The sequence below is a fragment of the Prunus avium genome, chromosome 2, assembly GCF_965620075.1.
Source record: "Prunus avium chromosome 2, drPruAviu1.hap1.1, whole genome shotgun sequence".
NCBI lineage: Eukaryota > Viridiplantae > Streptophyta > Magnoliopsida > Rosales > Rosaceae > Prunus > Prunus avium.
The window spans coordinates 31,608,410-31,631,987 of NC_142285.1; the positions used below are offsets into that span (position 1 = coordinate 31,608,410).

General features: G+C 36.0%; 3 protein-coding genes across 3 annotated transcripts; all 3 read right to left on the reverse strand.

Annotated features, from left to right (window-relative positions):
* Nucleotides 1-761: 761 nt before the first annotated feature.
* On the reverse strand, nt 762-5,364 carry LOC110750915 (disease resistance protein RPV1-like). Its single transcript, XM_021951312.2, has 6 exons — nt 4,707-5,364; nt 3,484-4,582; nt 3,077-3,373; nt 2,143-2,970; nt 1,302-1,914; nt 762-1,050 (listed from the first exon to the last, which is right to left on the reverse strand). The coding sequence occupies exons 1-6, from the start codon at nt 5,210-5,212 to the stop codon at nt 857-859; spliced, it is 3,537 nt and encodes a 1,178-aa protein (XP_021807004.2). The 5' UTR covers nt 5,213-5,364; the 3' UTR covers nt 762-856.
* Nucleotides 5,365-6,451: 1,087 nt separating this feature from the next.
* Nucleotides 6,452-11,077, reverse strand: LOC110750999 (disease resistance protein RPV1-like). Its single transcript, XM_021951417.2, has 6 exons — nt 10,385-11,077; nt 9,162-10,260; nt 8,755-9,051; nt 7,821-8,648; nt 6,961-7,573; nt 6,452-6,709 (listed from the first exon to the last, which is right to left on the reverse strand). The coding sequence occupies exons 1-6, from the start codon at nt 10,888-10,890 to the stop codon at nt 6,534-6,536; spliced, it is 3,519 nt and encodes a 1,172-aa protein (XP_021807109.2). The 5' UTR covers nt 10,891-11,077; the 3' UTR covers nt 6,452-6,533.
* Nucleotides 11,078-14,555: 3,478 nt separating this feature from the next.
* Nucleotides 14,556-18,525, reverse strand: LOC110750926 (alanine-tRNA ligase). The gene is made up of 9 exons (XM_021951320.2): nt 18,127-18,525; nt 17,614-17,680; nt 17,404-17,481; nt 17,023-17,075; nt 16,351-16,434; nt 15,303-15,355; nt 15,155-15,219; nt 14,987-15,045; nt 14,556-14,790 (listed from the first exon to the last, which is right to left on the reverse strand). Exons 1-9 carry the CDS (start codon nt 18,370-18,372, stop codon nt 14,701-14,703), a joined length of 795 nt encoding a protein of 264 aa, XP_021807012.1. The 5' UTR covers nt 18,373-18,525; the 3' UTR covers nt 14,556-14,700.
* Nucleotides 18,526-23,578: the final 5,053 nt, after the last annotated feature.

A 23,578-nucleotide genomic window follows, 5' to 3' on the forward strand; every position in this document is an offset into this window, starting at 1 on the left:
AGTTTTTAATGTCTTTTGTTTTCAATAAAAGTTCCAAGTTGGCCAGATTCTGTCTTTTGACAAAGATGGCCTTGGTGAGGATCACTCTGATGCATCAGTATTTGACAAATCAGAAAACTGCCCCTTTAAGTTCTATGTCTAAAACCATTTTCAACCTTTCAATTGCTTTAGACAAATTGGAGATAAAAGTTTCATTCCTTTACCAGACACCAGATGATTTCAATATGTACTCCCAAAGATTGCTTCCGGTTCAACCGAAAAAAAGAAAGAAAAGAAGAAGACTGCTTCCAGTCCGGTTCATGGTTTAGAATTTCTGAAACCACTATATTCTCTGATAGTATTGGTGGCTCTTGTACACTCAAATTGCTTGGTCAGTGCATGATGGAGTGTTTGGCTTCTTCAATTCTAATTTTATTGAATTGGTTTTGGATATATGACATATATATAATTATATATACTACTCCCCGTGGATGTAGGCATATTGCCGAATCACATTAAATTCTTGGTGTCCTCTTTAATTTTCTTGCTTGTGTTCTTGATTACGTAATTTTGATGAGTTCTCATTCTCCTAACAAAATCCAGTGGTTTTCAATGAAAAAACCAGTCCGAACCTAAGTTGACATAAATACTAACTTGTACTTGCCCTTTCATCCTTTTCTTTGGCCTATCTAGTTTTTGTATTGCATAAATTTGATGTCTGCATTTGCATTTTCTGTACTCTTTTCACCTTTTTTGTCAATTGATGCAAGTTGGACTTTCTTTCACAAGGGTAAAATTTTAATTGAAGCTTTTCCATTTTGATTACATATGGAGCAGCATTTGAAATACATTACATTGTCGCCTGTCCTTTTCTTTTTTAGTGAGAGAGAAAAGAGCGAGACAGTACTAGAGAAAGGAAGAGAAAGAAGAAAGCACCAATAATAACAATAATCTTGCAGCCTCTGCTACCACAGTTGTTGTTTGCCCTCTCTGCTTCTATTAATGTTTCTGATGCTGCTGCAAGTGCAAGCGGCTCATCGTCACCCTGTGGTGGCTGCCTTTCTTCTTTGTCTACAAAACACACAAATAACAGAAAGTCAACATAAAATATCAGAAGGAACTAAATTCTTTGAAATGAATGTGGATGGCTTGGCATGTGTTTCAACATCAAAATAGTGATAATAAAGCAGCACCTATTCCCGCTCTATATTTTAAAACACTAGCAGGAAAAGTGCAGTATGACAAACTGAGAGTACGAATAGCATTGCCACCACAATTAACTTCTTGTGCTAATTTATCAGTGATATATCTAAACAACATACCTGTTTCTTCATTAGAGTCTCCAAAGATGTCTTTGAACCAATCTTCCCTTTTCCAGCTAAACAAAAAATCTCTACCACCATCTCTATTTAGGGGTCCACCCCACATGAAGTATATTCCTGGAATAAACTCTGCCAAATTCCCACCAATGTCAGATGGATAACAAGGATCTGTGTCGTAGTTTTGGGCACTACTTATCTCATGGTCTTGCTCATGCACAAGTTGGATGCCGCACTCTTTCACTTGGAGCCAAGGTTGCGTAAATACTGAAACTGTCACTTCTTCCCCGCTTTCCAGTCGGTTCCCTAACTTCCAGTGACTTAACCATATCACGTCGTTTTCGTTACCTGGAATGCCATAGCATGTTGGGGCATAGATCCATTTCAGACCCTTGCTCTTGTTACTGACTTTGGTAATTACTGGATTAGGTATACTAGAAAAATAGTAAGTGTTGGAATTTGCATAAATAGAGAAGATGTTCAAGCCTCGGATCTTTAGATTTGGAAGTGAAGGCACAGTAAAAGATACTGAGGACCCTTTACTTCTATGGCTGAACTGGCCTGGAACCTCATTTCCAGGAACAAATGTGCTGAATATGCCAACTTCAGACAGTCCCTATACCAAATAGCAAGAGTAATTAGTCACCCTCTTGCTTGCATAGGGCGTAGTAAAATGCTGTTTAACAAAACTCTTTGTTTTTTTCCCAACTTTTCTTTCTCAACTTACATAGTCTAAATTCCAAAGTTTTGAGCATGCCATATAATTTTCGGAAAATAATAAAACGTTGGGTTGCATTGCATTGCCCAATAAGAGAGAGAGAGGAGAGAGAGAGCGAAGAATTACCTCGATGGGATGCATCGTGCCATCCGAATAAAGCATATCTGGGGTGCACATCCTAATGGCTTTCATGGATTCCAAGTTATACAAGCCCAAAAGTTTTATCATTTCTGCATCCACTGTTTCTATTGGCTCTAACTTGTACCAGTACTCAATCTCAGCAAGTTTGGAGTTGTAACCATACATGATAGTGTTTGGTAGGCATGAAATTGATTGAAATGTTATTTTCTCCAATGACTCAGAATGGAGTGTAACCAATTCTTTTACTCTTGGTAGCCCCTCAAGCGATTTGAGCTTTGTACATTGGGAAAATGCAAGGTGATCGAGCCCTGTATGGCCTCTGATGCAATCAGGTAGCCTACAAAGTGGATTGCTACTTAGATCCAATCTCTGCAATGAGGGTAAGCTACCAAAATCTCTTGGAAAAGAATCATCAGAAAGATTGCAGTCTGTAAGACTTAGAACAACTAAAGTGCAGGGTAAAGTGGTAGTGTGTAATCGACTTATTGGAACTTCATCGGCTAGAAACACTTTAAGAGATTCCATCTTCCCCATCTCCACAGGAAACTCATTAAGGCTTGAGCAACCAGATATAATAAGTGTTTCAAGTGATTTTAGCATAGAACTGCTATTTGGAAGCTTCCTAATATTTTTGCAATCTTTCATATTCATGTAAACAAGTTTCTCTAGGTTTCCAATGGATTCATGGACGTCAACCAAGCTTGCACAATCTTCAAGAATCAATCTCTCTAGATTGGGGACCAATGAGAAGTCGCCGGTTTCAGTGAGCTCATGGGAATTGCTGAGATCAAGGATCTTTAATGATGGAAGATGCTGTGAAAAGAAAAATGTAAGAACGCAGGAGTTTATTCTTGTAGATTTGTCTACCAGTTAATCCCTAAGAAAAACTAAAATGAAAAGTGTGGAGTCGCATGCATACCTTTGTTCCCTTCCAGATTTGTCTTAAGCTACTATAGGGCATTTCAAGAACAACCAAGCTCTCCAAAAGAAAGTCACTGGGTATAGAGTCTAAAGGGAATTTAAGCCAATACAACCATCTCAGTCCTTTAGGAAATTCTTCATAACATCCATTGAGCTGTACAAAACTAAGCTGGAGTAGTTTTAGTTTAACCATCCTTCTAAATGCATTAGTTTCGAAGACTACCATGTTTGATTTTCTCAAAGGAGTGTCTACAGGGTGCAGATTAAGGGCAAGACCTTCAACTTTCTTTGAACCCTAGTACAAAGAAAATAGAAAACAAAGCATTTGGATTAGTAACCAACATGAATGCACAAAAAAAGAAAAAAGATTATGCGTGCAGCATACATAATGAGCATGTTTCTTACATTCTTTTCTCTCAATACACTGAGAGAATCCTTATGATGCCATAATCTACTACGTTTCTCCAGCTCTTTTGATTCTAGGCGAACAATTTCTCTTCCCATGTCACGAATCATTTGATGCATCTTCACCTTATTATATTCATCAATTGTTAACAAACACCGATCGGTGAGATTTTGAATGCCAACAATTGTAAAGAAATCACATCCATCTAGTATTTTCACTGTGACATCTTTTTCATTTCCAATGAAGAAACATGCAATATGGAGGAATAATTGTTGGTCATGGTCGTCTTGTAAAGAGTCGTAGCTTATTCTGAGCTTATTCACAATGTCATCATTTGGAATAACTTCCAATTTCTTTAATGCACTTTCCCATACATCTACACTCTGCCCTGATAGTGAAGAACCCAAAATTTTAAGAGCTAATGGAAGTCCTCCGCTGTGGTTTACTACTTTTTCCGAAAGTTTCACATAACCTTCAACTGGATGGTTCTGTCCGAATGCGTGGCAACTAAAGAGCTCCAATGATTCAACATGATTTAAGGTTTCAACATTATGCACCTTAACATCTTGATGAGCCTTCAACAACCCCACACACCTAGTTGTTATAATAATTTTACTTCCTGGATAAAACCATTTTCGCATTCGAAGTACTGCATCTAATTGGTTCGTATGATCCACATCATCAAGGACAAGAAGAACTTTTTTACAGCTTATAACATCCTTAATCTTAATTATTCCCTCACTAACACTACGTATCTTTATTGTTCTTCCACCCAAAATATCAGAGAGAAGTTGTACTTGCATTTGAACCAGACCATTGGGACCTTCTGAAGTCTCCCTGATATTTTCAAGGAAACTTCTTCCTTCAAATCTTGAAAAATTTGAATTATAAACAACTTGTGCAATGGTTGTCTTCCCTATTCCACCTATCCCATAAATCACAAATATCTCAACATCAGATGATCCATCTTGTAACCATAAATTAATCTCTTTGACTCTAGAATCGATTCCAATTAGGTAAGGGGCAACACTCAACGGCGTGCGACTTAGCTTGCCTTCAATCACTTTAACAATTTTCTTGATAAACTTTGCCTCATGCCTAGAAAATTGCAATCCAAATGAAAATAAATGGGGAAATCAAATTATAAAGTCTGATATGTTAATATTATATATGTCATGAAAGAAAACTTAAAAAGGACCAGTTATAAATTAACGAAATTTACCCATCACATTCATTTTGTAAGACCATGCCTGCAAGATCTGCAACTTCTGCAAGTGCTGCCTTCCATCTTTTCACCTTGTCCTTGTTTACAGATCGATTTTTTTGGTGTCCGGCAAATGCTTTTGCAAAGCTTCCAGTCTGCTTCCTCACCTCAGATGGATCGATGTCGTAGAAGACTGGTAAAACTACATGATCAGAGGTCCTCTTGCGTTGCAGGATCATCACAAGCTCGTCAAGGCACCATTTGGAAGACGCGTAGTCTTTCGAAAACACAATGACAGAACTTCGTGAGTGTTGGATTGCTTTCTCCAGCTCTGGCTTGATATCTTCCCCTCTCTCAAGTTCATCGTCGTCTCGGAAAGTTTGAAGCCCTGCATTGACAAAGGCTGTATAGATGTGGTCAGTAAAAGTTTTGCGAGTGTCTTCACCTCTGAAACTCAAGAACACATGATAACTGCAACCACAAGTATCTGAAGAGGAGGCTTCTTGAGCTCTAACAAGTGCCATTGATGAACAAGTGGCTCAGTAATTCTAGCTGGTATTTTTTCCTTGCAGGTTTCTTAGCTGATTATATCATGATCAGGTGATATTAATGAATAATGCGCGTTTCAAAACAATCTGCTCATGAATGTCCTTTCCTGGTCAAGAAAATAAAGATAAGTCTACTCCATCAACTTAAAAGCAAATGGCATAGATACCAATGCATGTCCTTTTTACTCTTTTCAGTCAAGCAAGTGAAACAGATGTCCACTTATCCTAAACGCAATAATTCGTGGTAGCTGTTAATTAAGGGGAAAACTTCTTAGTGCGAGACCACACATCGGTGTGACAATCATATGGAAAAATTTCCTGTAAATAAGAGTTGTGCAACTTAGATTAATAGAATATAAGTTCTATCGTCTCTCTAATTGAAGTAGAACCCATATCTAAACAAGTGGGATATAAGTTGTCGGTCTAACACATGTACATTCGACCTCTGTTAGAAAGAGGGTATAACATGTACTAATATTGGGTTGAGATTGTACAATTAATTTTATTCAAATTGAAATTGACGACCTTGTTTAATTTAAATTTTACATAAACTTTTTACCAATTCCACTTTTGTTGCATGACCTCATTGAGGACAAAGAAGAACGGTGTCTTGAAGGAACATAAATTACCTTGGTTTGATCGATTTTTGTGAGCCAAGTTCATGATTTGGAGTTTTGTTCCTATACTGAACAATACTTGAGTTAAAAGTGATGCCCTGATGTAGTTAGTGGTCCAAAACTCCTTGCTTTTGACAAAAGATGGCGTTGATGGGTTTGGGTGAAGGCAATGGCATCATGAGTCATGACAAAGGTGTACTTACGTTCCTACTGACTGTCAGTGAAGGCTCTTTCTCTACACTATCACTTCGATTTGATGCAGCACCAATTTGGTTTAAGAATAAATTGAGAACCGAATGCCTAGGCCCAGCCTTTTGCAGGAATTTCTCTTGGAAATTCAGAAAAGATATAAGATAATAAATATTTTTTAATCAAACGATATTAGAAGGGAGAGATTCGAGAATCTTTTTGGTTTTTGGCTAAATACTACTTGGAGCTATAACTGCTTTAAAACCAGTCCGAACCTAAGTTGACATAAATACTATCTAGTTTTTGTATTGCATAAATTTGATGTCTGCATTTGCATTTTCTGTACTCTTTTCATCTTTTTTGTCAATTGATGCCAGTTGGTTTCTGACTTTCTTTCACAAGGGTAAAATTTTAATTGAAGCTTTTCCATTTTGATTACATATGGAGCAGCATTTGAAATACATTACATTGTCGCCTGTCCTTTTTCTTTTTTAGTGAGAGAGAAAAGAGCGAGACAGTACTAGAGAAAGGAAGAGAAAGAAGAAAGCACCAATAATAACAATAATCTTGCAGCCTCTGCTAGCCCTCTCTGCTTCTATTAATGTTTCTGCTGCTGCTGCAAGTGCAAGCGGCTCATCGTCACCCTGTGGCTGCCTTTCTTCTTTGCCTACAAAACACACAAATACCAGAAAGTCAACATAAAATATCTGAAGGAACTAAATTCTGTGAAATGAATGTGGATGGCTTGGCATGTGTTTCAACATCAAAATAGTGATAATAAAGCAGCAGCTATTCCCACTCTATATTTCAAAACACTAGCAGGAAAAGTGCAGTATGACAAACTGAGAGTACAAATAGCATTGCCACCACAATTAACTACTTGTGCTACTTTATCAGTGATATATCTAAACAACATACCTGTTTCTTCATTAGAGTCTCCAAAGATGTCTTTGAACCAATCTTCCCTTTTCCAGCTAAAAACATAATCTCTACCACCATCTCTATTTAGGGGTCCACCCCACATGAAGTATGTTCCTGGAATAAACTCTGCCAAATTCCCACCAATGTCAGATGGATAACAAGGATCGGCGTCGTAGTTTTGGCCACAACTTATCTCATAGTCTTGCTCATGCACAAGTTGGATGCCGCACTCTTTCACTTGGAGCCAAGGTTGCGTAAATACTGAAACTGTCACTTCTTCCCCGCTTTCCAGTCGGTTCCCTAACTTCCAGTGACTTAACCATATCACGTCATTTTCGTTATCTGGAATGCCATAGCATGTTGGGGCATAGATCCATTTCAGACCCTTGCTCTTGTTACTGACTTTGGTAATTACTGGATTAGGTACACTAGAAAAATAATAAGTGTTGGAATTTGCATAAATAGAGAAGATGTTCAAGCCTCGGATCTTGAGATTTGGAAGTGAAGGCACAGTAAAAGATACGGAGGACCCTTTACTTCTATGGCTGAACTGGCCTGGAACCTCGTTTCCAGGAAGAAATGTGCTGAATATACCAACTTCATACAGTCCCTATACCAAATAGCAAGAGTAATTAGTCACCCTCTTGCTTGCATAGGGCGTAGTAAAATGCTGTTTAACAAAACTCTTTGTTTTTTTCCCAACTTTTCTTTCTCAACTTACATAGTCTAAATTCCAAAGTTTTGAGCATGCCATATAATTTTCGGAAAATAATAAAACGTTGGGTTGCATTCCATTGCCCAATAAGAGAGAGAGAGAGAGAGAGAGAGAGAGAGAGAGAGAGAGAGCGAAGAATCACCTCGATGGTATGCATCGTGCCATCTGAATTAAGCATATCTGGGGTGCGCATCCTAATGGCTTTCATGGATTCCAAGTTACACAAGCCCAAAAGTTTTATCATTTCTGCATCCACTGTTTCTATTTGCTCTAACTTGTACCAGTACTCAATCTCAGCAAGTTTGGAGTTGTAACCATACATCATACTCTTTGGTAGGCATGAAATTGATTTAAATGTTATTTTCTCCAATGACTCAGAATGGAGTGTAACCAATTCTTTTACTCTTGGTAGCCCCTCAAGCGATTTGAGCTTTGTACATTGGGAAAATGCAAGGTGATCGAGCCCTGTAAGGCCTCTGATGCAATCTGGCAGCCTACAAAGTGGATTGCTACTTAGATCTAATCTCTGCAATGAGGGTAAGCTACCAAAATCTCTTGGAAAAGAATCATCAGAAAGATTGCAGTCTGTAAGACTTAGAACAACTAAAGTGCAGGGTAAAGTGGTAGTGTGTAATCGACTTATTGGAACTTCATCGGCTAGAAACACTTTAAGAGATTCCATCTTCCCCATCTCCACAGGAAACTCATTAAGGCTTGAGCAACCAGATATAATAAGTGTTTCAAGTGATTTTAGCATAGAACTGCTATTTGGAAGCTTCCTAATATTTTTGCAATCTTTCATATTCAAGTAAACAAGTTTCTCTAGGCTTCCAATGGATTCATGGACGTCAACCAAGCTTGCACAATCTTCAAGAATCAATCTCTCTAGATTGGGGACCAATGAGAAGTCCCCGGTTTCAGTGAGCTCATGGGAATTGCTGAGATCAAGGATCTTTAATGATGGAAGATGCTGTGAAAAGAAAAATGTAAGAACGCAGGAGTTTATTCTTGTAGATTTGTCTACCAGTTAATCCCTAAGAAAAACTAAAATGAAAAGTGTGGAGTCGCATGCATACCTTTGTTCCCTTCCAGATTTGTCTTAAGCTACTATAGGGCATTTCAAGAACAACCAAGCTCTCCAAAAGAAAGTCACTGGGTATAGAGTCTAAAGGGAATTTAAGCCAATACAACCATCTCAGTCCTTTAGGAAATTCTTCATAACATCCATTGAGCTGTACAAAACTAAGCTGGAGTAGTTTTAGTTTAACCATCCTTCTAAATGCATTAGTTTCGAAGACTACCATATTTGATTTTCTCAAAGGAGTGTCTACAGGGTGCAGATTAAGGGCAAGACCTTCAACTTTCTTTGAACCCTAGTACAAAGAAAATAGAAAACAAAGCATTTGGATTAGTAACCAACATGAATGCACAAAAAAAGAAAAAAGATTATGCGTGCAGCATACATAATGAGCATGTTTCTTACATTCTTTTCTCTCAATACACTGAGAGAATCCTTATGATGCCATAATCTACTACGTTTCTCCAGCTCCTTTGATTCTAGGCGAACAATTTCTCTTCCCATGTCACGAATCATTTGATGCATCTTCACCTTATTATATTCATCAATTGTTAACAAACACCGATCGATGAGATTTTGAATGCCAACAATTGTAAAGAAATCACATCCATCTAGTATTTTCACTGTGACATCTTTCTCATTTCCAATGAAGAAACATGCAATATGGAGGAATAATTGTTGGTCATGGTCGTCTTGTAAAGAGTCGTAGCTTATTCTGAGCTTATTCACAATGTCACCATTTGGAATAACTTCCAATTTCTTTAATGCACTTTCCCATACATCTACACTCTGCCCTGATAATGAAGAGCCCAAAATTTTAAGAGCTAATGGAAGTCCTCCGCTGTGGTTTACTACCTTTTCCGAAAGTTTCACATAACCTTCAACTGGATAGTTCTGTCCGAAAGCGTGGCAACTAAAGAGCTCCAATGATTCAACATGATTTAAGGTTTCAACATTATGCACCTTAACATCTTGATGAGCCTTCAACAGCCCCACACACCTAGTTGTTATAATAATTTTACTTCCTGGATAAAACCATTTTCGCATTCGAAGTACTGCATCTAATTGGTTCATATGATCCACATCATCAAGGACAAGAAGAACTTTTTTACAGCTTATAACATCCTTAATCTTAATTATTCCCTCACTAACACTATGTATCTTCACTGTTCTTCCACCCAAAATATCCGAGAGAAGTTGTACTTGCATTTGAACCAGACCATTGGGACCTTCTGAAATCTCCCTTATATTTTCAAGGAAACTTCTTCCTTCAAATCTTGAAAAATTTGAATTATAAACAACTTGTGCAATGGTTGTCTTCCCTATTCCACCTATCCCATAAATCACAAATATCTCAACATCAGATGATCCATCTTGTAACCATAAATTAATCTCTTTGACTCGAGAATCGATTCCAATTAGGTAAGGGGCAACACTCAATGGTGTGCGGCTTAGCTTGCCTTCAATCACTTTAACAATTTTCTTGATAAACTTTGCCTCATGCCTAGAAAATTGCAATCCAAATGAAAATAAATGGGGAAATCAAATTATAAAGTCTGATATGTTAATATTATATATGTCATGAACGAAAGCTTTAAAAGGACCAGTTATAAATTAACGAAATTTACCCATCACATTCATTTTGTAAGACCATGCCTGCAAGATCTGCAACTTCTGCAAGTGCTTCCCTCCATCTCTTCACCTTGTCCTTGTTCAGAGATCGATTTTTTTGGTGTCCAGCAAATGCTTTTGCAAAGGTTCCAGTCTGCTTCCTCACCTCAGATGGATCGATGTCGTAGAAGACTGGTAAAACTACATGATCAGAGGTCCTCTTGCGTTGCAGGATCATCACAAGCTCATCAAGGCACCATTTGGAAGACGCGTAGTCTTTCGAAAACACAATGACAGAACTTCGTGAGTGTTGGATTGCTTTCTCCAGCTCTGGCTTGATATCTTCCCCTCTCTCAAGTTCATCGTCGTCTCGGAAAGTTTGAAGCCCTGCGTTGACAAAGGCTGTATAGAGGTGGTCAGTAAAAGTTTTGCGAGTGTCTTCACCTCTGAAACTCAAGAACACATGATAACTGCAACCACAAGTATCTGAAGAGGAGGCTTCTTGAGCTCTAACAAGTGCCATTGATGAACAAGTAGCTCAGTACTAGCTGGTATTTTTCCCTTGCAGGTTTCTTAGCTGATTATATCATGATCAGGTGATATTAATGAATAATGCGCGTTTCAAAACAATCTGCTCATGAATGTCCTTTCCTGGTCAAGAAGATAAAGATAGTATACTCCATCAACTCAAAAGCAAATGGCATAGATACCAATGCATGTCCTTTTTACTCTTTCAGTCAAGCAAGTGAAACAGATGTCCACTTATCCTCAACGCAATAATTCGCGGTAGCTGTTAATTAAGGGTAAAACTTATGAGTGCGGGACCACACATCGGTGTGACAATCATATGGAAAAATTTCCCTGTAAATAAAAGTCTTGCAACTTAACATTAAAAGAATATTGTTATTTATTTATCGCAGTTGTATAGTCTCTCTAATTGAAGAAGAACTCATATCTAAACAAGTGGGATATAAGTTGTCAGTTTAACACACGTACATTCGACCTCTGTTAGAAAGAGGGTATAACATGTACTAATATTGAGTTGAGATTGTACAATTAATTTTATTCAAATTGAAATTGACGACCTTGTTTAATTTAAATTTTACATAAACTTTTTACCGATTCAACTTTTGTTGCATGACCTCATTGAGGACAGAGAAGAACGGTGTCTTGAAGGAACATAAATTACCTTGGTTTGATCCATTTTTGTGAGCCAAGTTCATGATTTGGAGTTTTGTTCCTTTTCTGAACAATACTTGAGTTAAAAGTGATTGGTTTGAAGTAGTTTTAGTGGTCTCGTTTATTTTCAATGGAATCCAAACTCCTTGCGTTGATGTGTTTGGGCGAAGGCAATGGCATCATGAGTCTCAACCACCACAGAATTCTCATATATGCAGCCTAATGTCAAAAAGGTCAAAAAGGCCCAAAAAATGTCAAAAAGGCATTCCTAAATGCTTAAGACCCGCCGGAGCTGTCCTCAAATGTGTGGACGTGGATGCCGGTGCTGCCCATTGAGCCCGAGTGGTGCCCGCATGAATCACTTTTTTCTCTCCTCAATCGCACAAGACGTGCAACTGCCCGAATACTCTCCTATCAAACCACATGCGCAGGGCCCGCTAGCACATAGAAAACACTTGATTTTTGTACTCTCCTCTTTTTCTACCATTTCTTTTTCTTCTTCAAATGAAAGTCATCTTCTTCTTTTTTTCTTTTTTTCTTTTTTTTAAAATAGAAATAAATTGTTTTTTTTAATTTCCTCTAATCACTTTTTTTTTTTTTTTTAATCTTGTCCAAATATAGATTTTTTTGGATTGAAATGTTAAAACAAAAAACCCAACATAACATAAACATACATTAAAACATAATAAGTTAACAAAAATAAAAAAATAGCACATAAATCAAATTACATCATAAATAGATCCCCAAATATAGAGCCTCCCATTGTGGGAGAGATGGCTTTAGAACCCTAAAGATTCCATCAAAACTCTAAGAGCAAGTCCAGCGCACAAAAGATAGCCCGATCAAGGCTTGGGACCCACAAGCCTGGGCAAGCCCACGGGCAAATCCTGCTTAGGCTCAAGTCCGAAGGCGCTGATGTTACGCTGACGTCAGCGAGCGAAAAAAATTCAAAAAAAATCCGAAAAAATTCAATATTTTTTTATAAAAAATACTAAAAAATTATGGATGTTTTCTAATACATAACAATTTTATTCACTTTCCACACCAAATCCTCTAAATTGTTTATATTTTGTTGCATAATCTTTTTTTTTTTTTTCTTTTCCTTGCCTTAGCCTTTTGGGATGGAACCAAAAAAAGTAAGGCTGCCACTATTCACATGAATAGTAGCAGCCCTTGTCTTGCCTTGCCTTTGCCTTTTGGGGTGGACTTGCTCTAAATGAAGCTCTATCAACCTCTTTTAGAGCCTCTATCATTGGGATGGCCTGACAAAGGTGTACGTACGATTCCCACCACCTACTGTTAGTAAAAGCTCTCTCTCTCCACTATCACTCTGATTTGATGCAGCACCAATTTGGTTTTAAAAAAAAAGCTTTTTATCACAAAACGTCCTTGACGTTCGCGAAACTATCACATTGCATCCTTAAAGTTTTTTTGTATCACTCATGGTCCCTAACGTTAATATAGGTACTCTTAAATAGTCATTCTGTAAAAAAAAACTGTTAAATCCAGAGATATAATAGTCAAATCAATCTAAAATTATAAAATATATATAAAAAATCAATCCAAAATTATAAAATATATATAAAATTTAGTTTCCAGCCAATTCCAAGTAGCCACTGGGATTTTAGGCCGTGGAGTTGATCTCGTGGAGTTGATTTTAAGCATGCCAAATTCCATGAAGGAGTATGTCCATCAGATTGGTAGGGCATCTAGGCTGGGAGAAGAGGGTGCATCAATTGTGTTTGTAAGTGAGGAGAATAAGAACTTGTTTCCAGATTTGGTTGAGAGTCTAAGATCTTCTGGTGCAGCTATACCTCAGGAGCTTGTTAATTCGTGGTATATGACAGTGACACGCCCATACTCCAATGGCGGAGGCCAGAAAAAGAGGAAGCATGAATGAAAGGGAATAACATAAAGGTGAGCACTGAAAATGGAAGGGAATAACATAAACAAATTGAACTATAAAAACCCAGCTGCTGTTTTGCCCAGAAATTTGAAGCTTTTTCGTCACCAAAAGTTTTTAGCAACAGATGTTCATAAGATTTTTCGTGGCTAAACATTTTCTACGACGGTGTTCTTCAGATTTTTCGTCACTAAAAGTGAAATTTCCAGATCAACTTCAAACTTATATACAAGGGTAAGTTCTAGGTTTCTATCTTTAGTTTAGTCGTTTCTTGATTTTATTTGCAGGCTGTTTCACAAATTAGACGAGAATAATAACACATACATATCATCACATGAGCTTAGAGCATTGATCCAAGGAATACAAATAGAAGAAGTAGGTCTGGATGACGATGATTGTGCAGCAAAAGTGATGGAGGAATTTGATATCTCTGGTGATTCTCAAATAGTTGAGACAGAGTTTGTCAATGGAATCTCAAACTGGATTAATCCAGCTAAGCCCTCTGCCAACGATAACAGTCATGAACATAAATAAATAAATAAAAATATATATATATATATATATTAATTTTAGATTGATTTGACAATTATATCCCTGGATTTAACAGTTTTTTTTGACAGAGGGATTATTTAAGAGCACCTATATTAACGTTAGAGACCATGAGTGATACAAAAAAACTTTATGGATGCAATCTGACAGTTTTGCAAACATTAGGGACATTTTGTGATAAAAAGCCTAAAAAAAAAAAGCAATTGAGAACCTAATGCATAGGCCTAGCCATTTGCTGGAATTTCTCTTGGAAATTCAGAAGAGATATAAGATAATAAATATTTTTTAATCAAACGATATTAGAAGAGAGATATTCGAGAATCTTTTTGGTTTTTTGCTAAATACTATTAACATCTAGAGCTATAACTGCCCACAATATTGGTCGGTTGCGACAATTGTACTTGCTAAAACAGATTAGCATTTGACAAAGCGAGATTTAATGGGAATTCCCAGCAAGTTGGGGACGTTTTGTTGCTAATTATCAAGCCTGTGGTTGAACTAATCACAAAACTCAAACTTTTTTCTGTATGGCCTATCTCCTGTCGAAGGAGAAGAACGAAAAAACGAGAAATTTGTATTCTTAAGCAATATTGCCTTCTACAAAAAGACTCATGAACAAAATGTTATAAGAACTCCAATAAATTCAATTATTGACACTTGTATTAAGTCACTGTAACTGAGGGAATGGCTGTGAAAGAATTCTCAGACTGAGATCCCATAATTGCTAATTTTTGTGACTTCCTTTGTCAAAGCATTCCTTTCTTGCTTTGCCTCGGTAGCTAGTTTGGAGACCTGAAAAGGAGACAACCCAAGATGAGCACTTCAAGCAAAAGTGTATATGAAATCCATAACAAGGAAATATTTGTACAAGCCAGTTTTCAAAGGTCATTTTTTATGGTTTTTGTCTTTATGAATTGAAGTGCTTATATCTTTTTGATCTGGAAAAGGAAGAAATAATAAAGTGCAATGCTATGATCTGAGAACTCACTTGGGACCGGAACACGGATGCTTCTCTTCTAGGAAGTTCTCCAAGGATATCTTTTAAACCTGATACAATGAAGATCAACGTATAAGCAACAGAAGCAAAATGTTTCATTTGACTCCACTTTTAACTGCTTAATGTCAACAAACTTTAGGGTTAAAAGTATCTGCACACCCGCTGCTTGTCTTTCAATCTTATAAGCTGAGCGAATCACACTTTGGATTTGTTTCCCTGTTTGTCTGCCAATAGAATTTGGACAGAAATGTAAGTGCAATGGAAAATGGAGTGAATTATAAACTGCTCCTCTTTTACAAATGCAAACCTGAGTTTTGTCCTTCCCCTTATCAGTTCCTCTTCAGCATGTGATGCACTCTTCTGCAAACAATAACTATACCATGAGTTCAATTCCTAGGAATGCTTGCTAGATTAAACATAATGAGCAAAGAAGCACAAAATTGAACAGGGCATTCCATTATGCAAACAATTATTCTTTCTTTCAAAATTTTATTTTATTTCCTTCATTAATGCACATATCTCAATGTATCAACCAGGATGCATCCATGCCTTCTGAAACAATTTTTCCCAAAAGTTCAAGTGATATTTTGATCATTTAGTCAAATTTCTGCTCACATTAATAGAAGAATAATACCATCCTTCCAATTTGTTACAACACCAGTTTCTCTTGCCCATTAATTCACTAGGCTGCCTCCGAGTTGTATTTGTTGCCACATCAGAATGATCAGATATCTACCTCAAAGCTCTACGTGATGCTTGTAGAAAAATCTTTCTCATTTATTGTCACAATTTTTCAGGTGTCATCAAACCTTTCAACCCTCTGGTTTTCCAGTTTATGGCAGACCTCTTGTAAAGTTTAGGTAACTACTCAAGTTGACAGTTTGGTAGGCACTTATAATTGCCCTTTGTCAAACTTTTGGTGAGGGTAGATTCAAAGAGCACATGAAAAATTCAAATTATCTCAAGGGCTCTGACGCCAGTGACAACCTTACATTTGCAAAAATTTCATACTGAAGAAAAGCAACACATCCTACTTATTTTTGGCAAAAAATTATTCTTCTTGTTGATTTACTCTACTAGTATTCATACTTTGCAAACCAGTAAGGAAGGCCAATAGTCTTCATAATATGTCCATTGCACAAGAGTTTGCCAAAACTTTTTCCAATAACACATATCGTCAATAAAAGTATTGCTTTTCACAAGTCACAACCAAGCAATAGAGAACTAAAATAATCACTGTATCAACAGATCACATGTTGTCAATCAAGACTGAAAATGAGAGAGAGAGAGAGAGAGAGAGAGAGAGAGAGAGAGAGAGAGAGAGAGAGAGAGAGAGAGAGAGAGAGAGAGGTTACCTCTAATTTTTCACCTTCTGCCTTTAGAAGATCAATTGAATGTCGCAACTCCTTTACTTTGGCATCAGCTCTAGAAAGTAAAGACTGCAGCAAGAAACAAGTGCTGAAGCTAATCTTTGCATAGATATAATGACTATGCATCTTGTGTTTGCAATAATATTACAGTTTAACGAATTTTAAGCCTTGTTCTCTCACAACATGCCACAGAACTCTCTAGTCAACTTCGTCATAAATTACTCCTATGCAATTTCTTTATAAAATAAACTTCCATCCTTAAATCCACATGATACTGACAATCTTGAGATCATTACCATGTCACCACAATTGGGTCCAGGGGCAAAAAGCTCCTCATGGTTGAAATTTTCTTTTTCTCTTTTCCACATTAGAAATAAAAGTACAAACCAAATTTTCTAAACACTGGAGACAGAATGCTAAGACTCTGGCAACAATAGAACACGTCATCAAAGAATACATACTCATATGGGGAGTGGCCATTATTATTAGCTGGTCTGTTGGATCTCTAAATATCAAATTAAAATCTCACCCCTCACTTGGTCATTGTTACATATCTACACAATGCACTAAATATGAAGATTCACTCTATCTGTAAAAAAAGGGTTGGTGATGCTACCAATGCAACTGAATGTGTCTTTAAAACCAATCCATTCTTACCTCTTCGCTCACAAAAAGGCGCAAAGTTTTGTTGTACAAGATGTGTCGTGGTCCTGTAGATAAAAAGATAATTATGGGCAATGAACATGGGTTGATAGTTGATATTATGTAAAACTTTTAACAACTTAAATTGTTATCTACAATTCATTTCAAATATTAGCACGGAATCCTAAAATTTCCTGTTACACATTTTCAAGTATAATCAGTAGCATCCATGAGATTCAACAACACATGGTTTTTTACATTTACCTACTAGAGTAAGTAATAAAAGTAAGGCTTGAATTGCTAGAAAAATGTTTAAAGAAACTAAAGTTTGAATGTATGCAACCCTTCAAAAACCTGATAAATATGATAAAATCTGATAAGGAAATGAAACCGTACTTTTTAAAACCAGAAGACCCAAACCAGCAGCAACTCCACCAGTAATCATGGGATGTGAAGCCGCAATAAGAACACCCTCTGCACCCAAAAATTGTAAGTATATATTTCTTTTTCAGTTTGAAACTTCTAAAATCTTTAACGATGTAAACAAAAGATAACAAACATCTCAATTTTTGGTTTTGAAAAAACAAAGATAAACCAAACACTAACCTTTAATCTTCCCAAATAACATATCCTCATAAGTACCATAATCAGACTTGATATCTTCCAAAGAGTTCTGCATTCAGACATTCAAACTCATCAATGACTAAATACAATACTCTTGGAATGGTGCAAATCAATTTCCAATTATCGGAATCAACACTACACGCAAAGCTACACATAACTGATTTCTTTTCTAAAATTTCTTCACAGAATTGCAGAATTGACAATCTAAACATTTGAAATTTGTATTGACTATTTGATATTTTCATTAGGGATTACAAATGGCATAAATCTCCTTTCTTTATTGGTAGCTTTCAATAAACAAACAATTCCTTAGTTCTACTGGCACCAACCAATCTAAAATATCAAAAATTGAAAATAAAATTCGCATAAACGAATTAGAGACTCTCTTCCGTACTGCATTAATTTCATTGTTTTCAAAGGAACCAAAGAGGAAATGTAAAATAATAAATAAATTTTAAATTTTAAAAATGGAGAATTGAGGGAATCTCTCTTTACAATGGTTTGGCTGAAATGAGCAGCGGAGGTGGACCGAATCTCGGAGAGACGTGATCTAGAAGCTTCGATGGCAGACTCGAAAGTCTCTTCGATGGTCTTCTGGTAAACCCGAGCCTGCTCGACCGCGTAGTCGATCCACGGCGTGGCAGATTGCTCTAGGGTATGGAGACTGTGACTTATGGAGTCGCTGGGTGATATGGCTGGCTTCTCTTCTGAGGAGTTTTCTGGCAGTGGCACCGTCGCCATTGTTAATGCAATTGAGCTTGTTCACTCTCTTCTGATAAATTTTTTTTTTGGCTGCAAATTGTTGAGGTCGACGGAGTTGCAGAAACCATGGACCTGGCTAATCTGGTCTTTGTTAACCGGGTCGGGTTGTGGTGCTTCGTTATTTATGGGCCGTGTTAAGAACTTCCTTTATCGGGCTTACTTCGAGTCCGAGCCATGGTAATCCAACTGTTACTTTTACTTTTGGTTATGTAGTTCGCGGAATTTTCTACTTCTACTTTTGTGGTTTCAATTCTTGCAATTGGACACATATAATTTGATATCTTCGCATTTCAAAGACACGTTCAAAGTTTTATCTAATTATGTGACGTAGTAAGTATGTGTCGCAAAAGTGGAGGGGTATTTTGGCAGGATTAGAAGGAATTTGACAGAATTTATAATGTGTCCTTAAATTGTGAGGGATTAAAACTACATGGGCAAATTGACAGAATTGAAACTACAAGGACCAAAGTGATAAAATAGGTAACCTACCTAAACCAAAAATAACTTTTTACCTTTTAAAATCTACATTGAATACCCTTCACTATGAATATGAGGATTTGAGGTGATGGATTTGGGTTTTGTTACTTCAAATTCAAATCATTATGTTTCGCCCAACTTGAGTTTAAATATTTAAATTTGACCCAAATCCATTAAGAATTTCATAAGCTAAAACATTAGGCACGTTTGTTTATATAAATTTGATTGAGTAGGTTTGGATACGGGGAAAAACTTAGTTGCAATTGGGAGAGCCACAAAGTGTTATCCCTAACCAATAATGTTATGCCACGTGGAAATATTATTACGCGTGTCATAGCGTTATTAGTCGGGATAGCAAAATAGTAATATTCTCGTTTCATGGAAGTCTTTCTCTTAGATTTGAGGGATTGTACCCAAATGTTTAAGTTTAGTTTTCATTGCATGAATTATATTTAGTTGAAATGGTTAAGGTTCAATTTAGTATTGGTAGTTGTACTCATAAGTCTTGTTTGTCCTTAAACACTGAATTTTAGCACTTAAGTATCTCATATTTTTTTTTCAATGTGATTCTGATGTTAGGGAATTGTCAAAATTCCCATTAGTTGAGTACATGGCAATCATAGTAACAAAACAGACATGTGATAATTTGGTTATCGCACTTTTTTTTCCCATGTTTTAAAGTCAATTTGAGGGTATTTTTGGACAATATAGCCTAATTTTAGGATTAAACCATATTCAAAATAGATATTTTGGGTAGGAAGACATTAGAGCACTTCCACCGTGCAGCCCTTGCCAGAGCAGGAGGGGGCCCAAGCCCTGTTTCATGGTTCCAACGGGCTTAAGTTGCCCGGGCAACAGCTGGGTCCCAGCAAACTGGGCAAGCCCAAAAGCAAAACGAGCTCGTGCTCTAGCTTGAGGGTTGCTGACGCAAGCACTCGGGTTTAAATTTTTTTTACTCTGGCGTCAGCCCTAATTTCCACTAATGGCTAGAAGCCACGTGGCGCATTCTGAGTTCTCTGATTCTTTCTGTCCTCCAATCTAATGGCTACACTATTTTCTGGCTTAAAAAATCTGGAAAAAAAAAATCTAATTTTTTTAAAAAAAATTACCAAAAAATTATGGAAATTTTTTTCTATAAATACCTACTAATATTCTTCACTTTCCATACCAAATCTTTATATAAATTCTTCTCCTTCCAATATTATTCACTTTCTACACCCAATTTTCTACTACTAAATTTTATTTGCGTAAAAATACAAATGACCTCTTCCTTCGAAGCTGGCGGGTCGTGGACAAACGTTTGAAGAGGTCAAAATCTTGGCGACGAGGTAAAAAATTTATAATTGCCGTTTTATTCAATTTAATGTCATTCTTTTTTATATTTTCTTGCATGTCCAATTTAATTTTTTTTAATAGATTATTCAAGGCAAAACCAAAAATAAAATAAAATAAAACAATTACACATGGCTCCTCAAGTTAACAATGCCCGCAATCCATTCCCGCGACGCATTCCGTGTTAGAAATAATGACACTATTACGTCCTCCGAAGGAAAATACTTCCCCACATCATGATCCGGTGGAACCGCCTCATGCAATGATTGAGTCATCCTTGTACTCGATTGTGTTGGACTATGAGGACCGGGAGTATTTCAATTGTATGATGAGTGAGTATGTATTTCAATTGTATGATGAGCAAGATGTGAATTTTATAATAAATATGGACATGTGGCAACCGAAAATCTTATACGAAAATTTTATCAAAAAGTTAAGATGTGAAATTTATAATAAATATGGAAACGTGGCAACCAAAAATCTTATCCGAAAATTTAATCTGAAAATTTTATCAGAAAATCTTATCCAAAAATTTTATCCGAAATATGAGATGAGAATTTTATATTTTAAAAAAATGACACGTGGCAACTGAAAATCTTATCCAAATTAATCGTTTAAGTATAATAAATAAAAATAAGTTAAAGTGAATAGTATTTGCCCTTTGCCGGCAATGGGTGGAAACACACCTTTTATTTTGCAAGGGCTGTCACTATTCACATAAACAGTAACATCACTTGCCTTGCCCTTACCCTTTACTATGGCAAATGGGTGGAAGTGCTCTTAATTGTTCGAAAATAACCTCAAACAGACTTCGAAAAAAGCAAAACGGTGCAGCTTAGGGCTATCACATAGGCAGCTAACCAGAATTTTGATAGAAACCATAATGCCAAAATCACTTCAAAAAAAATTGACAAATCAGAGGTACTTAATTGTTAAAATTAAGATTGCATAAACAAACATGTCTTACGAGTACAATTCCATGGTACCAAATTGAAATTAACCCTATGACATGTTTACTAATCCGTAATTGGATTAGGAGAAATTAAATTGAGGAAGAGTTCGATTGAGGATAATTAGATTCCGGATTCCTATTGAAGTTGTTTATTAAACTATTTGGAATTGGGGTAGGAGTGGTGCTAATTACTAAAATGTCCTCGTTGTTGGGTTAAAGTAGATGACAAATTTGGAATTTTGAAAATTGTGTGAGGATATAATGGGTAAAAAAGATGAATTCCTAATGGGTTAGTTCTCCAAGAATTAGAATACCACCTCCCACCCAAAAATTGAATTCCTCCAAAATCAGGAATTCAATTCCTAATTTTGTGTGGGCCTTACTTACTTTTCAATTCCTTGATGTGAAGTAAACACAGGAATTCTCTATGAGTGGAATTCAATTCCTGATGAGAATTTCAATTCCTGATTAGTAAACACACCACTAGTTGAAATTGAACTAGAATTTGATAAGCCCAAATTTCTCATTCTCCTTATTTATACTCTCTCTCCTCTCCTTGTCTATTACCAAACAACGAATTTAAAAAATATATGAATTTGAATATGAAAATTTAAAATTCAAGTCCATATCCTTCTTCTTTTGTATTTTAAAAAGTCTATATCCTTACGAGTCTCTCTTTACTGTGTATCTCCTCCGTATCCCCTTCTCTAGCTTTCGTCCATCTCTTTCATCTATCTCTTCACCCATTTCAATATGAAGGATTAGTCAATCAAATAATAAATAGTAAATGGGTCAATTTGAAAATAAATGAATTGCTAGTTGTAGAATATTACTCTTGTAAGACTTAACCAAATCCTCGTTGAATGTTATTTTTCCATTAGAGGGGGCTCCTACATGTTCTGCAGTACCCCTCAGTCCGATCTAAAATTTGAGATTTTAAAATGTTTGTTTTAATTGAATTGAAAAGGACATTTAATATATATATTTCCATAACCATACACATGTTTTTCTCTTTCCACAATGTCTTCTTCTCTCCCGCAACGTCTTATTATTTCTCGAATTGTGGTCCCTATCTCTCATCTATCTCTCGATCTCCCTCATTTGTCTCTCAATCTCTTTAATATAAGTCAATCTCTTGACTTTGTGCCTCGATCTCCCTTTTGATCTTCTCGATCTTTGGAGTCCAACATCACCGCTACTCATATTTAGAGATTTCTAGCTGTTGTTGCTCAAATTGGAGTCTAGCATCGATCTCCCTCTTTCCCTCTATGTCTACTTCTTGTCGAGAATAGACCCAATCACAAAGGTTTTTTGGTGCATCGACCATTTGGTTTTAGTGAGCAACGATTCGTGTTAGTCCAACAACACATTAAAATTTCAAAAATAGGAAGACACGTACAAAACACAAGTTAATTTATAACATATAGTTCGGATAGTTATTATTCAACCTATTATGTTGATCGAGACTTTTAATTCGAATCGATTTGGTATAAAAAATATATATATATATATATATCTATATATATAAAGCAAAAGGCAGAAAATGGTAAAACATTCAAAATACCAAAAAATACCCTTGGTTAATGCAAACATTAAGAATTGAAATTATTAATTAAGTGAGGATAATATGGTAAATTTACACTTTTTCATATTTAAAAAATTTAAAATTAAAAGAAAAATCAGATAATGGATCCTCTTTTTATGGAACACAACTACCCATTATATGTTTTAATTCTAAAATAAATTTAATTTTTTCTTTTAAAAAGCCTCTCGCAGGCGCGGAAGCGCATGCAGAGAGGCTAGTATATATATAAAGCAAAAGGTAGAGAATGGTGAAACATTCAAAATACCAAAAAATGCCCTTGGTTAATGCAAACATTAAGAATTGAAATTATTAATTAAATGAGGATAATATGGTAAATTCACACTTTTTCATATTCCAAAAATTTAAAATTAAAAGAAAAATCAGATAATGGATCCTCTTTCTATGGAACACAACTACAAATTATCTTTTTTAATTCTAAAATACAATAATTTTTTTTTAAAAGAAAGCCTTTCGCAGGCGCGGAAGCGCGCGTGGAGAGGCTAGTATATATAAAGCAAAAGGTAGAGAATGGTAAAACATTCAAAATATCAGAAAATGCCCTTAGTTAACGCAAACATTAAGAATTAAAATTATTAATTAAATAAGGATAATATGGTAAATTCACACATTTTCATACAAAAAAAAATTAAAATTAAAATAAAAATTAAATAATGAATCTTATTTTTATGGAACACAACACAACTACCCATTATCTTTTTTAATTCTAAAATAAATATAAATATTTTTTTTTAAAAACATCTCACAAGTGCGGAAGCGTGTGCGAAGATGCTAATAAACAAATATTACCGCCACAAATGCCCCTCCTAGATTTATCGAGA

What these genes read in the sequence shown, in the direction of transcription:
- LOC110750915 (XM_021951312.2), bottom strand. Translation starts at nt 5,212, where the DNA reads ATGGCACTTGTTAGAGCTCAAGAAGCCTCCTCTTCAGATACTTGTGGT. An exon ending in TTACAAAATGAATGTGATGG is followed by an intron (nt 4,583 to 4,706) that starts GTAAATTTCGTT and finishes GCAATTTTCTAG; the next exon opens with GCATGAGGCAAAGTTTATCA. An exon ending in AAATCTGGAAGGGAACAAAG is followed by an intron (nt 2,971 to 3,076) that starts GTATGCATGCGA and finishes TTCTTTTCACAG; the next exon opens with CATCTTCCATCATTAAAGAT.
- LOC110750999 (XM_021951417.2), bottom strand. Translation starts at nt 10,890, where the DNA reads ATGGCACTTGTTAGAGCTCAAGAAGCCTCCTCTTCAGATACTTGTGGT. An exon ending in TTACAAAATGAATGTGATGG is followed by an intron (nt 10,261 to 10,384) that starts GTAAATTTCGTT and finishes GCAATTTTCTAG; the next exon opens with GCATGAGGCAAAGTTTATCA. An exon ending in AAATCTGGAAGGGAACAAAG is followed by an intron (nt 8,649 to 8,754) that starts GTATGCATGCGA and finishes TTCTTTTCACAG; the next exon opens with CATCTTCCATCATTAAAGAT.
- LOC110750926 (XM_021951320.2), bottom strand. Translation starts at nt 18,372, where the DNA reads ATGGCGACGGTGCCACTGCCAGAAAACTCCTCAGAAGAGAAGCCAGCC. An exon ending in GGGTCTTCTGGTTTTAAAAA is followed by an intron (nt 17,076 to 17,403) that starts GTACGGTTTCAT and finishes TTTTATCTACAG; the next exon opens with GACCACGACACATCTTGTAC. An exon ending in CATCCGTGTTCCGGTCCCAA is followed by an intron (nt 14,791 to 14,986) that starts GTGAGTTCTCAG and finishes TCTCCTTTTCAG; the next exon opens with GTCTCCAAACTAGCTACCGA.